General features: G+C 45.1%; 1 protein-coding gene across 1 annotated transcript in view; it reads left to right on the forward strand.

Moving 5' to 3' along the window:
* The first annotated feature begins 2242 nt into the window (after positions 1-2242).
* The window catches only part of fbxw4 (F-box and WD repeat domain containing 4), a 105797-nt gene continuing 91513 nt past the window's right edge, over positions 2243-16526 (forward strand). Inside the window, exons 1-2 of the mRNA XM_068001980.1 lie at positions 2243-2604; positions 15617-15712. Coding sequence (XP_067858081.1) covers positions 2402-2604; positions 15617-15712 — 299 coding nt within the window. The 5' untranslated portion in view covers positions 2243-2401. The remainder of the gene's footprint in view (positions 2605-15616; positions 15713-16526) is intronic.

The following is a 16526-nucleotide window of genomic DNA, read 5'->3' on the forward strand; positions in this document are numbered from 1 at the left end:
TTTGGTAGATCGAATCGGACCAGGACCTACTCCGTTAATGGTAGGGCGTCGGGGAGAGTTATAGAACAAAGAGATCTAGGAGTACAGGTTCATAGCTCCTTGAAAGTAGAGTCACAGGTGGATAGGGTGGTGAAGAAGGCATTCGGCATGCTTGGTTTCATTGGTCAGAACATTGAATATAGGAGTTGGGATGTCTTGTTGAAGTTGTACAAGACATTAGTTAGGCCACACTTGGAATACTGTGTACAGTTCTGGTCACCCTACTATAGAAAGGATATTATTAAACTAGAAAGAGTGCAGAAAAGATTTACTAGGATGCTACCGGGACTTGATGGTTTGACTTATAGGGAGAGGTTAGATAAACTGGGACTTTTTTCCCTGGAGAGTAGGAGGTTAAGGGGTGATCTTATAGAAGTCTATAAAATAATGAGGGGCATAGATAAGGTAGATAGTCAAAATCTATTTCCAAAGGTAGGGGAGTCTATAACAAGGAGACATAGATTTAAGGTGAGAGGGGAGAGATACAAAAGGGTCCAGAGGGGCAATTTTTTCACTCAAAGGGTGGTGAGTGTCTGGAACGAGCTGCCAGAGGCAGTAGTAGAGGCGGGTACAATTTTGTCTTTTAAAAAGCATTTGGACAGTTACATGGGTAAGATGGGTATAGAGGGATATGGGCCAAGTGCAGGCAATTGGGACTAGCTTAGTGGTATAAACCGGGCGACATGGACATGTTGGGCCGAAGGGCCTGTTTCCATGTTGTAAACTTCTATGATTCTATGAAAGAGACAGACAAAGTCATGTTAGGCTGTTATCATCTCATTGCTCTAACCCACCGTTGGCGGCCATGCCTTCAGTTGCCTAGGCCCCACACTCTGCAATTCCTTTCCTAAGCTTCTCTGCCTCTGCACCTCCCTCTCCTCCTTTAAGACCTCCTTAAAACCCACCTCTTTGACCAAGCTTTTGGTCACCCCTCCTAATATTTCCTACTGTGGCTCGGCATCTTTTTTTAAAATTACACCTCTGTGAAGCATCTTGGAACACTTTTCTACGTTAAAGGTGATATATAAATGCAGGTTGTGGCGGTAGTAGTAGTAGTAGTAATTACAATAAGAGTAGTGGTAAAATACTATTATTGGAGGACTCCGATTGCATGGCTGCCTTTTTGGCCACAGTTAGCGCGTGGACACAAGGAGATTAGGGCAGGAAAAAAAAACTGAGGGAGTTTACCCTTACAAAAAATATTCTCCCTAAAGAAAAAATATAAATACAAAATTTAAAAAGGTGCATATGTACCCCCAATGGCTCAGTGAAGTTACCCAGGGTGTAGCTGAGCCAAACAGACCAGGAAGGTCCCACCTTCATTCTCAGGGTTGTGCTGAGTTAACTGATTTCAGCCAAGATGGCATTTGGAGTGCTACAGGTGGCCTCAGAGCCTAGGTTATGGAAGAGAAAATCAGCTCCTGATTGTTATCTAGGGATCCGTGTTGGAAGTGTGTGTGGATGTCAGGTGAGGTCAGGATTAGGCTCATCTGTGATGCTCCATGATTGAATAGCCTGCCGACACTCACTGTCTAGACTCACACATGAAGAACAGCCTGTTGGGTGAGGGACCCTGCAATCACACTCCATTAAAGAGTCTATTTCTGCAGAGGGAGGACACAGAAAACTGATGAGACAAATGTGTGAATCCATAAATAATGATCTATATATGTTTTACATAGAAATAGTATCCTCAAGAGAAGTGAAAATACAAAAGTATACTTTTTAAGAAAAGTAAATGTTTTCTCTAACTTTATTTTGAAAATGTCGCCCCATTTTCTCTCACCCTCTTGTCCCGAAGGCACTGATTATTGCTTAGAAGTGAACAGCAAAAAATGTAAAATATATTTTTTAAAAATGTCTTTAGGAGGAATAAAGATACATATTGTGTATTCTTTAAAATGCATCTAATTTGCAAAAATATTAAATATATATTTTTAAATATAACTGGAGGAATGAAGATTTATAGAAAAAAGTGAAAATAAAGGCATACCATTTTAAAATTCATTTTACAGGAAGTGCTTTGGGATGATTCTGAGAGATGTGGTTTAGCCAATATATAAATGCAAGCTTTTCTTTTTATAAATGCTCTCTGCCACCTCCTCCCCCCAACGAAGCATTATTTCCCTTAGGAGCAAAGATTTTTTTTTAAAAGATGCAACGGGCCACAAGTGCATACATGACATGAGGAAGTTCAATCCATGTTTACACATGTGACCATACAAATGTGCCTCATTGCAAATGGCTTGTGGTGTGACAGGAAAGAAGGGAGAAAATGGGAATAAGTGCAGAAGGAGGGGAGATTATTGAATTTTTCTTTTCTGCCCTTTATAATTGCACATTGGACTGTGAGTGAGGGAGGATGATGATGATGCTGGTGCTGCTCTTGCCCCAGCTGCCTGAGGACATCCTCCTGCTCCTCTTCTCTTACTCTGACAACCAGACCCTGGGCAGGTTGTCCCAGGTCTGCAGGAAATTCTACTCCCTCGTCAGCAGGGACACCCTCTGGAGGAGGATAGCCAAAGTCTCCCTCAACACCGGCATCACCAGGCTCGGCAGAGACACGTAAGGAAACATTTTAAAACATTAACCTTATTTCCCTCAGAGTAAGAAATGGAGGTGCGGCCTACCTCAGCCCTGGGTTCCTTCCGACCCTACTACTAATCTCCATGGTTACCGGCCGTCACCCGTCAGCTTCAGCTAACCTATTTTTAAAAAAAAATAAAATCTTTTACTTTCCTCATAATTATTACAAAATTTAAAAATCTCCGCCTTTTACATAATTTCATTGACTGACGCCGCAATTCTGCACGTAAAAAAAATCCGACATGAAGTCGTCAGTATCCCGAGTTCAGTCAAACCATTTGTTTTTTTTTAAAAAAGGTTCTGTCATTTATCACTGGAAAGTTTATTTCTAAATGAATTTAATTTTTAATTATTTAATTTCTGAGACGGCAAAAGGCCGTTCGCGAGTTTAAATTTTTAGTTTCTCGTCGAGGTGGAGGGAGGGCGGTTTTCAGGAATCGCCGAGGAAAGCGGCAATTGGGATTGTAGTGTGGAGAAATGCAATGTCAGATGACAAAAAAAATATATAAATGGGCTTTAAATTATTTTTTAAATTCAAAGGCCGCAGCGACACTCAAGCTTGAATTTAAAAAAATGGGGTGGGCGGGTGAGGACAAACAAACGAATGGATTTTCCTGGTTCGTTTTAAAAATAACTGCCTTTTTAAAAAAAAATCACATTTGTACTTGTATATTGAGAATAATTAAATCCAATCTCTCTGGAAGGTACTCTTTGTTGTATTGTAACTTTTCTGTGCCACACCCCATGCTTGCAGAGAGCTGTCAAACCTGGCTTGTTTGGAGTGAGATTCACCCACTGGCAGAAAATGGTCCCTTGGGCCGATCTTGCTGGAGAGGGGCATCAGTTAGACTTTTTTGCCTGCCCCCTCCAGCTCAAAATTTCTTTGCGCCGTAACTTGCTGGAAGAGCGTGCTGTTAACGGGGCACGGGGGCATCTGGGACCTTAGCGAAGGACGGGACCAACGGTTTTTCTCCGTAACCAAGTGAGATTTAAGGATTGAGAAATAAACGCAGGAACGACAGAGAAGGAAATATGGTGAATTAGAGTCAAATCAGGTACAGAAAGAGAGGGAGAGAAAGATTGGATTAAGAGAGAGAGGAAAAAAAAATTGACATTTTAAAAAATCTCTAAGAACAATTTACCACCTGAAGGAGTGAGACTCCACAGTTTTAATTGTTCACTTTCTGGGCCAGCGAGGTTGATTGGCATTGCATTAACAATTATCGTGTCATTAAAAGGGTACTTACACTGTTAATTACCAGACTTAACTTTCTGTGGCAAGTTCATCGAATCATACTGCATAAAAGGAGGCCATTTGGCCCATCGTGCCTGTGCCAGCTTAAAAATAACGGGGATGCTAAGGGCAACATGCCATTTGTGTGAAGCACACAGCAGAGCGGCGTAAATCGACCAGCAAGTTCTGGAGATTTGCAACTTACGGTGTATCTCTTAATCCCCTGAACTTGCTGGCCAATTTGCACATTAATAACGATGTGCGTCGTTAACACGTCGTTTTTACAGCAAGAAACGGCCCAATGTATTTAATAATCAGAGCTCCATTGGCTTAAATCAGCTTGCAATCATTTCCGCTCATTTTGATTGTAATTCTCACTTTTAACATTACCTCAATGTAGATAATTTAGTTACCGGAAATTTCTAAAATTCAAACCAGACACCAGAAATCTGATTTTTAAAATAGAATTTTTTTTCCCCTCTCACTTTCTTCCTTATCTTGTTATTTTGTGTCAGTTTGGCTCATTTGGCAGCTCTGTTGCCTCTGAGTGAGAAGGTCGTGAGTTTAACTTCCAAGACCTGAGCACGTAATCTAGGCTGACACTTGAGTGCAGCATGGTTAGAAATGCCGTCTTTCGGGTGAGACCTAGGTCCCTTGTGCCTGATCAGGTGTATGTAAAAGATCCCATGGCACTATTTGAAGAAGAGCAGGGTGTAGTCCGGGCATCAAAAAAACAGATTAACTGGGTCATTCATCTCATTGCTGTTTGTGGTATCTTGCTGTGTGCAAAATGGCTGTTGAAACAGTAACTGTAGTTCATTGATTCATTGTACATGAAATGCTTTTAGGTGTTTCTCAGAGACATGATAAGATGCTATATAAGTGCAAATTCTTCCTTTCTTAACTGCAGAACCCAGCGAGCTTAGGTTTGTACCTTGGAGACTTGGAGGGCTGTAGATAAAGTTTAAATCCATGTTCCCATGAATTTGCATATATCTCAAGTTAGTACTAACAGATCTCGGATTCTGTTCTGATTTAAGATTTATCCACCAATGAGGCAACAGTGGTAAGAATAGCCCTTTCCAAACCTACAGTACCACAAAATTCAAACAAACTAGCAAATAAGAGATATAAATACAAATTGGTCTGAGTTGCCTGGGCTTCGAGAGCTAGCTAGGCAGTGCTGAGGACCCAGAAGTGGACTAATCAGATACCTCACCTCATTGGTGGCAAAGCCACAGGAGTAGTGAGCACAATGCTTAGGACATCAGTTATACCCCATGAGTTGTCATAACGTATTCGGTTCATAGCGCGTGTTAAAAATTAATCTGGGAAAGTTAATCAGGTAAAAAAGTAATAAAGCTGGGTTTAATGGTGCTGTATATTCCCTGTGGTTTGGTGGCAGTGTAGTTGAAAGTCGGGAGGGGTGCTGAATGCATTGTTGCAACGTTCCAGTGACTAGAACGTGATGTGGCATTACCTTCAGAAAATAGCAGTTTGTTATTTCCAATAAAAGTGGTGACTTGATAACCGGATTGCACAGGTGCTGTCGGTCACCCTCGTGTATTCCACTTTAAGTGCCCGCCCTCGTGTACCGCACATTGAGTGCCCGCTCTTTGGGTGCGAGCGTTGGCAGTCAGGGTTAGCAGGCTATTTTATTGTAGATTACCCTGCCCCGAAAGCTAAGCTGGTATCTGTGCTGCTCAGTGTGGAACTGAACCGTGTGGACTACGCGGGTCCCCGCTTGGATTCCTGATTTAGCTACTCTCAGCAAGGAGTTTTGTCGTTATGCTTGCCCTCAGCATCCCTGGGCTAGGGAGTTGAAAGATCAGCTGGGTTTCATTCCTGATCGCTGTCCTGTGGAGTATCAGCAGAACAAGCTCATTTCCGATCAGGGTTATTTTTACGTTTCTGGTAACCCATTTGAAATGAATAGATTACCGCCAGCGTGAAAATAACATCAATCAGAAAATCCAAGGCTCCTGCATGTGGCATCAGACGCTGGTGTTTCACTGTGCTGGTGAACTAAAACTCTTCGACTTCAGAGACGTTTTAAAACTTCCCAGGTACTGAAAGTTTCTGAAGCCTGTCCCTGTATGGGAAACGTTTTAATTCCAGGGCCAGTTCAGCTTTATACAGCAATGTCTCTTCGAATGATCAGCATTCAGTTGAACTGTCTACCATGTGTTTGATATTTCCACTGTGTCAGTCGTCAAGAAGGTTACATTTAGCTTGGGCTAATGCAGCCCCTCTTACTTGGTACTGGATCTTGTATATGAACCGGGAATCTGACTTCTTTTTCTTCAGGGTGAGGTATCAGTTGTCCTGATGATATATGGCATATACTGTGGCATATAATATAATGCTGAGCCCGACAGAATGGGAAGGCCTCAGTTTCAATGAGAGATTTTGCTGCAGTTGGCTTCAACGCTCTTAGAATCATAGAGTCTTACAGCACAGAAGGAGGCCATTTGGCCCATCGTTCCTGTGACGGCTCTTTGAAAGAGCTATCCAATTAGTCCCACAGATGTGCCCTTTCCCCATATCCCTACTTCAAGTATTCAAGCTGCTGAAACCCTCATCCTTGCCTTTGTTACCTCTAGACTCGACTATTCCGATGCTTTCTTGGCTGGCCTCCCATCATCCATCCGTCATAAACTTGAGCTCATCCAAAGCTCTGCTGCCCGTTTCCTAACTCGCACCAAGTCCCATTCACCCATCACCACTTATGCTCGCTGACCTACATTGGCTCCCGGTCCGGGAACGCCTCGATTTCAAAATTCTCATCCTTGTTTTCATCCTCCCTATCTCTGTAACCTCGTCCAGCCCTACAACCCTCCCAGATCTCTGGGCTCCTCCAATCCTGGCCTCTTGGGCATTCCCGATTTTAATCACTCCATCATTGGCGGCCGTGCCTTCAGCTGCCTAGGCCTTACGCTCTGGAATTCCCTCCCTAAACCTCTCCGACTCTCCACCTCTCTCTCCTCCTTTAAGACACTCCTGAAAACCTACCTCTTTGACTAAGCTTTTGGACGCTTGTCCTAATATCTCTTTATGTGGCTCGGTGTCAAATTTTGTTTGAAAACACTCCTGTGAAGCGCCTTGAGACGTTTTACTGCGTTAAAGGTGCTATATAAATGCAATTTGTTGTTGTTATCTAGTTGCCTTTTGAAAGTTATTATTGAATCTGCTTCCACAGCCCTATCAGGCAGCGCATTCCAGATCATAACAACTCGCCACGTTAAAAAAAATTCTCCTAATTTCTCCTCTGGTTTTTTTGCCAATTATCTTAAATCTGTGTCCTCTGGTTACCGACCCTCCTGCCAGTGGAAACAGTTTCTCCTTATTTACTCTATCAAAATCCTTCATAATTTTGAACACTTCTATTAAATCTCCCCTTACCTTCTCTGCTGTAAGGAGAATAACCCCAGATTATCTAGGTCCTTTTTTTTCTCCCCCAAGACGTTGTTGATCCTGGGGGGTCAATTGAAAATTTCAAAACTGAGATTGATAGATTTTTGTTAGGCAAGGGTATTAAGGTTTATGGAACCGAGGTGGGTGGATGGAGTTAAGATACAGATCAGCCATGATCTAACTGAATGGTGGAACAGGCTGAATGGTCTACCCCTGTTCCTATGTTCTTCTCCACATAACTGAAGTCCTTGATCCCTGGTATAATTCTGGTAAATCTCTTCTGCACCCACTCCTGTGGCCGAGGAGGGGAGAATCAGCCAGGGTTGTTGCTCCTGCTAGCTGTTAATGAATGACCCCTGCTGGGAAGCAGTTTGTGTTGGACAAGGAAAGAATTGGGCTCAGCTGTGATGGTTTGCACAGTTGAATAGCCTGCTGATACTCAACTATCTGGGCTCACACTTGTGGCTACTTGAGTGAGATCCTGGGGGTGTGTGGGGGGGCGGGGGTTATTGCCAGTGGCCGAGGAAACTGCTCCATCATCTTTGAGAGAAGAAAGTATAAAGGAGGGCAGGGATGGGGACCAAAGAACCTTGAGAAGGAATCAACTGTTAATTCACAAAATCGCTTTACCTTTCAACCAGCAAGCCCTCATTCTGTCCCATTTCCCAACCTGAATCAGCAGAGCCTGAGAAAGCAAATTATTTTCTCGTCTGGCTTTGATGATCACAAGAGTATAGACGTGGAATAGGTGACTTTAAGTCAGATGTCTAGGAATGCAATCACACTAAAAAGCGTCAAAAGATATACAGGGCTTGGGGCAGATGAAGGGGGATGGGGGGGGGGTGGAGAGAGAGAGAGAGAGAGAGAGAGAGAGAGAAAGGAAAAGGGCCTGAGGCTATAGCAAGGGGATGGGAAAATGGAGTGCGGGCAGTTCTGTGTGCGAAGCGGCCACTGTAACGTGTGTTAACAGCTACGTGAGATGCTTATTTACAGCCTGAATCATTTTTAAAGTGGCCTCAGGGAACAATGGCTTGAAACAAAAGCTTATGGGAATGTGGCTTGAAGGAGAAATAGCAGGGGTGGTTGGGTGGGTGGGGGAACGGTAGTGGAGGTGAGACGCATTGAACTGTTTTATTGAGTTGCAAGGTCTATGTTGCAATATTGCCAAATCCCAGTAAATGTCATTAAGTGCCGGAATCCCCCCCCCAATATGATAAAAATGTTCAAATTAAGAGCTAAAACTGTAGTTGCTGATGTTTTTCTGGGCGATTGATTAATTATTTAAATGGCGCTCCACTCCACGTTTCCCCAGAGCAAGAGCAAGCCGTCGTCATGATGCTTAACATCTCCGGAGCCAAGTTACGTTAATGTCCCTCCCTGAAAGTGAGGGCCACCCTTTCTTAAATTAATTTTAAATGTGGCACTGCACTGCAGTTGTCCTCTGCATCCCTGGGGTGGTGAGGGGCAAAGAAACAGCCAGGGTTTCTGCTTCTGGTCAAGTGACCCTTGCTGGAAAAAGTTTACGGGTGTTGGGTGAGGACAGGGTTGGCTGAATTCTGATGCCACTACGGTTGAATAGCCTGTCCAAGCTCGCACGGTGTAAAGAATGGTTACTTGGACAAGATGCTGACCCAGGGAACTGTTTCTGGCATCAGCCAGCACCTGTGTTTTAAAGTAGCAGTGGAGGGAGGACTGTGATAGGAATAGGAGGAAGCCATTCAGCCCTTGAGCCTGAGAGATCGGGACTGATCTGTATCTTAGCTCCATTTACCCACCTTGGCTCCGTAACCCTTAATACCCTTACCCAACAAAAATCTATCTATCTCAGTTATGAGATTTTCCGTTGACCCCCAGCATCCACAGCTTTTTGGGGGGAGAGAGTTCCAGATTTCCACTCCCCTTTGTGTGAAGAAGTGCTTCCTGACATCACCCCTGAATGGCCTAGCTCTAATTTTAAGGCTCTGACCCCTTGCTCTGGACTCCCCCACCAGAGGATATAGTTTCTCTCTATCGACCCTATCGAATCGTTTAATTATCTGAAACACCTTTTTAAAAAAAAGTTATCTTTAAAAAAAAGGTAAGTGATCAGCATTTTGGATTTTACAGTTTTGAAAATAAGGGTTGCACTTTTTCACCCTCCCGCTTTCTCCCTTCTGCCGAGGGCACTAACTCAGGGTGGGGGGGGTGTCACGTCCTTGGGTATCACCCACCTCTTGTTACCTTGCACAATTGCCCGTTCTCTTCTGAGCGATGATGATGTGTATTGGCAGGCTATTTAACCTCGCTGGGGCCTTGCCTGATTCCCCGCATGCTTGTGTCCACATTCCAGCAGAGGTCACGGGATTGCGAACGGGAGCCTTGGCTAATTTTTCCCCTCCTAGCCCAGCGGCACTGAGGCCAATTGTGGCATCCCTGCGGACACCCTTTCCGGGGTCAACGAACTCGACGCTGCTCAGGAAATGAAACGCTGATCTTTTATGGCCCAGTTAAATACCATGGTGCACCTACACACTGAGCTGGCAGGAGACACGTTTTGTGAAGGTTTTTAAAGGTGGGGAGGGAGGTGGAGAGGTTTGGGCTGAAGGTTTTGCTACCAAAGGTGGAGAATCTTCAGTGTTTGATCGGGCTGAACTAGATCATGTGTAACTGTGGCTTCTTATTTGACTTTGAGATGATTTTCAAACTCCATGTGCAATTCATCACCAAGACCGCTAACTTTTACCTTCGGTTATATTGCCCAGCTCTGCAGAGCCTCTAGCTGACTCGGCCTCAATCTGATCTCTCACCCTAAACCCCTCCACCCTGCTGCTCCTTGCCCTACTTTTAAAAGCCTCTTTGCCCAAGTCTTTGGTTACCTGTCCTGACTCTCCCACAAAGGCTAGTGAGTCATTTCTTTCTCCTCTGTGGCCTAAGCACTGCCACAGCCCGTATCCATGTCTTGGACTTGATTTCCTAAATTACAACAGTGACTACATTCAAATGTACTTCATTGGCTGTAAAGCGCTTTGGGACGTCCTGAGGTCGTGAAAGGCGCGATAGAATAAAGAAGTTCTTCTTTCTTCTTTCTCCAGCACCCTCCTTGCCAGCTTCCTAATTTCACCTGTCACAAACTTTAGCTCATCCAAAAGTCTGTATCCTGACGCGCACGAAGCCTCGCTTGTCCGTCACCCACATCCTCACTGACCTACAGCTCCCTGTCCCCCACAGCATAGAATATAAAATCAACGTTGTCTTCTACAAATCCCTCCCTGGCCTCCCCACCCCCCCACCCCCCCCTTCTCCTGGCTTTCTGCAACCTTCTCCCACATGACATCCATTCTTGTGCCTTCTGGTTCTTGGACACTGGCCTTTGTATCTCATCCTCCCTCCTTTCTACTATCAGTGGCAACCTTCAGCTGTCTCGGCCCTGGTCTCTGGAACTCCATCACTAAATCCCTCCGTTCTGCTGCTTTTCTGCCTGCCTTTAAAATTCTCTTTGCCCAAAAGCTTTGGTTGTCTCTCTCTCTCTCTCTCTCTCTCTCAAAGGTTCCTTTCCTCCTCTGTGAAAGAATCTGCACAAATGCAACTTGTTGGTTGTTGCTGGAGATAGCACGTTGCGAGGGTTTTAAGATACATTTTGGTGACCTTTTGCATTTGAATATAGTATAAGACAATACAGCGTTCTAGGGCTGCATAGTATGTTGAAGTGGTAAGGTGCAGTTTTGTGCCCCAATTGCCCTTAGTGCTGTAGCGTTAAGCCCAGCTACGCTGTTAACTTGCTGCTACAGGAGAGAAATTGTAAACAATTTTACAACACCAAGTTATAGTCCAGCAATTTTATTTTAAATTCACAAGCTTTCGGAGGCTTCCTCCTTCGTCAGGTAAACATTTACCTGACGAAGGAGGAAGCCTCCGAAAGCTTGTGAATTTAAAATAAAATTGCTGGACTATAACTTGGTGTTGTAAAATTGTTTACAATTGTCAACCCCAGTCCATCACCGGCATCTCCACATCATGACACACAGGAGAGAAAGTCGGGGCAAATTATTTCCATGACTTTTGTATGGGTGGGGAGAGGCGAGCAGGAGCAGTTTGCCAGCTAGCCCTCATCTTGGGATAGTGTCTGAAGCAGGATGGCCCCAGAAAGGGAGAAGGTTGTGGGTTCCAGTCCCACTCCAGAGACTTGAGCACATAACCCGGGCTGACATTCCCAGTGCAGTGCTGAAGGAGTGCTGCACTGTCGGTGGTGCCGTCTTTCAGATGAGACGTTAAACCGAGGCCCCATCTGCCCTCTCAGGTGGACATAAAAGATCCCACGGCCACTATTTTGAAGAAGCGCAGGGGAGTTCTCCCCGGTATCCTGGCCAATATTTATCTCTCAACCATCATCACTAAAACAGCTTGCCTGGTCATTATCACATTGCTGTTTGTGAGACCTTTCAAATTGACTGCCGCGTTTTCTACATTACAATAGTGACGACACTTCAAAAGTACCTCATTGGCTGTAAAGCATTCTGGAACGTCCTGAGGTCATGAAAGACTCTATATAAATGGAAGTTCTTTCTTTTAAAGACAAAATATCAAACATCAACAATAGGAAAAGTTTTAGTTGACCGTGTGGTGAGATGAGCAAGCAGTCGGGCCTGTTTTTGAGTAAGCCCTCAGCGAACTCTCCTCAGCACATGACCGGGTCAAGTGACCATTCTCACTTGAGTGGGTTGTCGACAGCGAGGAAACTCTCTGTGCTATCCTGAGAGCAACTTTCTAAAATCTGTTTTTTAAAAAAAAAAATTTGATTGGGGTGGGTGGTGGGATGAAAAGGAGCATCTGACGATGCTTGAAAATATAATGGAATTATAAAGGACAGAGACGCAGAGGAGCAGTGAGATGTGTGAAATGTGACAGCGCAATAGTTTGTCCTTCGAAGGGCGTGGGGCTCTTCTGCTCTAGTCCAAACGCAGGGGTTGATTTATAGTCTGCTGTGTGTGTGATGAAGACCTATTGTTGGTGAACATATGTGTCCAACATTTGTTTCTGCAGAACAGCAAATGGTAACTGCTTAAAATAAGCGAGCTGCTTGCTGACCTTTGCACTCTGACCTAAATAGGTGTTTTATATTGTGGAGGCTCTTGGATTACAAAAGATTGTATTATTTTCAACCTCCCCTTTTCTGTCCTGAAGACACTGTTGGAGCATGCTTCTGCTAGGATGGCAGATGTACTGTCAGTATCTAGGAACAGAGGAACAGGAGTAGGCCATTCAGCCCCTTGTGCCTGCTCCGCCATTTGATAAGATCATGGCTGATCTGTGATCTAGCTCCATATACCTGCCTTTGGCCCATATCCCTTAATACCTTTGGTTGCCAAAAAGCTATCTATCTCCCATTTAAATTTAGCAATTGAGCTGGTATCAATTGCCGTTTGCGGAAGAGAGTTCCAAACTTCTACCACCCTTTGTGTGCAGAAATGTTTTCTAATCTCACTCCTGAAAGGTCTGGCTCTAATTTTTAGACTGTGCCCCCCACTCCTAGAATCCCCAATCAGCGGAAATAGTTTCTCTCTATCCACCCTATCTGTTCCCCTTAATATCTTATAAACTTCGATCAGATCACCCCTTAACCTTCGAAACTCCAGAGAATACAACCTCAATTTGTGTAATCTCTCCTCGTAACTTAACCCTTGAAGTCCGGGTATCATTCTAGTAAACCTACGCTGCACTCCCTCCAAGGCCAATATGTCCTTCCGAAGGTGCGGTGCCCAGAACTGCTCACAGTACTCCAGGTGCGGTCTAACCAGGGTTTTGTATAGCTGCAGCATAACTTCTGCCCCCTTGTACTCCAATCCTCTAGATATAAAGGCCAGCATTCCATTAGCCTTCTGGAACTCCCTTCCTAACAGCACTGTGGGAGAACCGTCACCACACGGACTGCAGCGGTTCAAGAAGGCGGCTCACCACCACCTTCTCGAGGGCAATTAGGGATGGGCAATAAATGCCAGCCTTGCCAGCGATGCCCACATCCCGTGAACGAATTTTTAAAAAAAAATTATTTTCTGCACCTGTTCATGACACTTCAATGATCTATGTACCTGAACCCCTAAGTCCCTTTGGACATCCACTGTTTTTAACTTTTTACCATTTAGAAAGTATCCTGTTCTATCCTTTTTTGATCCAAAGTGGATGACCTCACATTTGTCTACATTGAATTCCATTTGCCACAATTTTGCCACTCTCCTCCAAGTGGCCATGGCTCATGCAGGAGCCTGGACTATGACTGTCGGCAGGTTGCTCATCCATGTAGTGCGTCACGGAAGATCCTAACCTCACTTCACATTGACCTTCAGGCAATTTCTACGGTCACTGCTTGGTCTTTGGGAATGGGAACCCTGGCCAGTGATGCTCCCTCACTGTTTTGAACCCAGGGATGCTGAGGCAAATGTTAGTGTCCATACTCTAGCTGAAAGCAGCACTGATTATGGATTGAAGTTGGAACCTATTGGGTCCTCTTGTCTGTGCAGCTCCGGACTCTAATCATTAATGAATAATTTAACTCTTCTGTTTCCATCCAGAGGTGCTAGGCAAATAGCTTTTGACACCTGCTGGGGTTCCCACTCCTGGTCCTGTTCTCTATTGTGGCTTTGGTGATGGATCCGGACGAGAAAGGCCATTCGACCCATCCTAGCTGCTCTATCTGGAAAGAGCCTACAGTCACCACCCTCCCCCCCCCCCCATTGTGATATTCAGCTGTTACTAAACTAATTCCGAGGTTTTTGCCTGCATTGCCATACCCGGACTCCATTCCACACGTTCACCACTCATTGTGTGAGGGAAGAAATTCCCGAGTTTGCGTTTTAAAGGTTTGAATCAGTACCTCTACCATTGTCCATGGATCTTGATGTGCTGGAGGTGTTGTACCAGTGCACGTTGCGATTAGCCTTACAGCTACACAAAGCGTTGGCAATCTCGGCCGTGCTAATTTGGGGGGGATGGGAGATGGTGCGTGGAGGGCTGAGAGCTTCTGCTGGGGGAAAGAGGAAGCACTACAGAGGATGTTGCCCCTGAACACCCGATATTTTGCACTTGTACTTTCACTTGTACTCTCTCGGACCTTTTTTTGCACTGCACTTATACAGCATAACATCATTCGTGACTTAAGCACGCTGATGAGGTGAATTGGATCTGGGTATGTACAAGCCCAACAGGGGAGGTCACAGCACTGGTGGCAGATCAGGAGACCCACGAGAAATGCTTCTCCATAGAGGTCGATCAGTTTACATCTGCCAGTGTTGATAACTGTGAGAAAGAAAGGCTTGCATTTCTATAACGCCTTATCGTACCTCTCAGAAACATCTCAAAGCACTTCACGTGCACTCAATTACTTTTGAAGTACAGTGACCATTATAGATTGCTGCAGCAGGCATTTTTCCCACAACAAGAACCACCCACAAAAATGAGATGAGTGATTAGTTAATCTGTTTTTGGTGGTGTTGGTTGAGGGAGGAATGTTGGCCAGGACTCCGGGAGACCTCCCCGCTCCTCTTTGTGTAGTGCCATGGGATGTTTACCGCCCTCCTGAGCCATCGGACCAAGCCGACAGGGCCTTGGTTTAAAGTCTCATCCAAAGGCTGGCACCTCCGACAATGCAGCACTCCTTCAGTACTGCACTGCAGTGTCAGCCTAGATTCCGTGCTCAAATACTGGAGTTGGGCTTGAACCCACGACTTTCTGATTCAGGTGAGAGCGCTGTCACTGAGCCAAGCTGACATCTCCGTGTCAGGTGCTGGCTGCACTGGAGTAATGCAAGTGCCTCTCGAGTCCCACTGAGTCCTGGTTTGGTATTACTGTGGGGATATTTCACCCCTTTTTGGAGAGAGAGAGAGAGAGAGAGAGAGAGATGAGACTGAGAGAGATTTATTCCCGTTAGACTGGACTGGATTGGATTCGATCTCAGCTCTTGGAAGTGAATGAACAGAGATCAGACCAGCTATGCTAGGCAGTTCATTTTTAACTCTCTTGTGATTTGTACAGTGGCATTCCTCCCTTGTGGAATCCTTTTAGATTTGCTCTGCTTCCATTCGGCACCCAGAGTGTATCCTTTCAATTTGATGCTGGCATTGGGAGATGATCTGAAGACGTCTCAGGTAGTAACGCAAAACAGTCGATAGAGAATCGGACGCCCATTTTACACTCCACCTGATTTTCTTTTCCATTGAAGTCAGTAGAAAAGCAAATCTGGCGTAGTGTGAAACTGGCTGGCGGATTCCCTGTCGCCTGTTTTGCGCTAGCGCCCAGGACCAGTTTCATCCCCGTTGCCTCTGACCCCACTGCTGCAGGTGTTCAACTCTTTTCTGTGCTTCACCATTTCAGGGTCCCCCAGATCGCTCTGAAAGAGCGGGTGAAGGTCTCGCAGAACTGGAAGCGGGGGAGATGCCGGCAAGAGGTTTTGCTGAAGTGGAAATGCAAGTAGGTGGCAGTTTGATTTTATCTTTATTCCCCCACCTGTTCTCAACATGATGACTCGTGCTGGGCTTCAGTTCCAAGGGCATTGACTGCCCTTCGGTATGACGCTCAAGGGGCCATTCTTCTCGTGTGAGCCAAGGATTTGATGTCAGCAGAGTAAAGTTCCCTCTATACTGCCCTATAAAACACGCACAGGTTAGATACAGAGTAAAGTTCCCTCTATATACTGCCCTGTAAAACACACACATGGCAGGTGCAGCATAGATTAGATACAGAGAAAAGCTCCTTCTACACTGTCCCACAAACACTCCCAGGGCAGGTACAGCACGGGATAGATACAGAGTAAAGCTCCTTCTACACTACCCCATCAAACACTCCCAGGGCAGGTACAGCATGGGTTAGATACAGAGTAAAGCTCCCTCTACACTGTCCCACAAACGCTCCCAGGGCAGGTACAGCATGGGTTAGATACAGAGTAAAGCTCCCTCTACACTGTCCCATGAAACACTCCCAGGGCAGGTACAGCACGGGTTAGATACAGAGTAAAGCTCCCTCTACACTGTCCCATCAAACACTCCCAGGGCAGGTACAGCATGGGTTAGATACAGAGTAAAGCTCCCTCTACACTGTCCCATCAAACACTCGCAGCACAGATACTGCGGACATCGTGAGGGTGTGAAAGGCGCTTTAAAAATGCAAGTTATTTCTTTGTTAGGCCTGGTCTTACCACAATTTACTAGCAGTTATATATTGAACAGCTGTTAATGCTGAGAGAATGTTTTGAGTTCCTGATAACTAAAATAATAATTGTGCTTAT

The sequence above is a fragment of the Heptranchias perlo genome, chromosome 21, assembly GCF_035084215.1.
Source record: "Heptranchias perlo isolate sHepPer1 chromosome 21, sHepPer1.hap1, whole genome shotgun sequence".
Lineage (NCBI taxonomy): Eukaryota > Metazoa > Chordata > Chondrichthyes > Hexanchiformes > Hexanchidae > Heptranchias > Heptranchias perlo.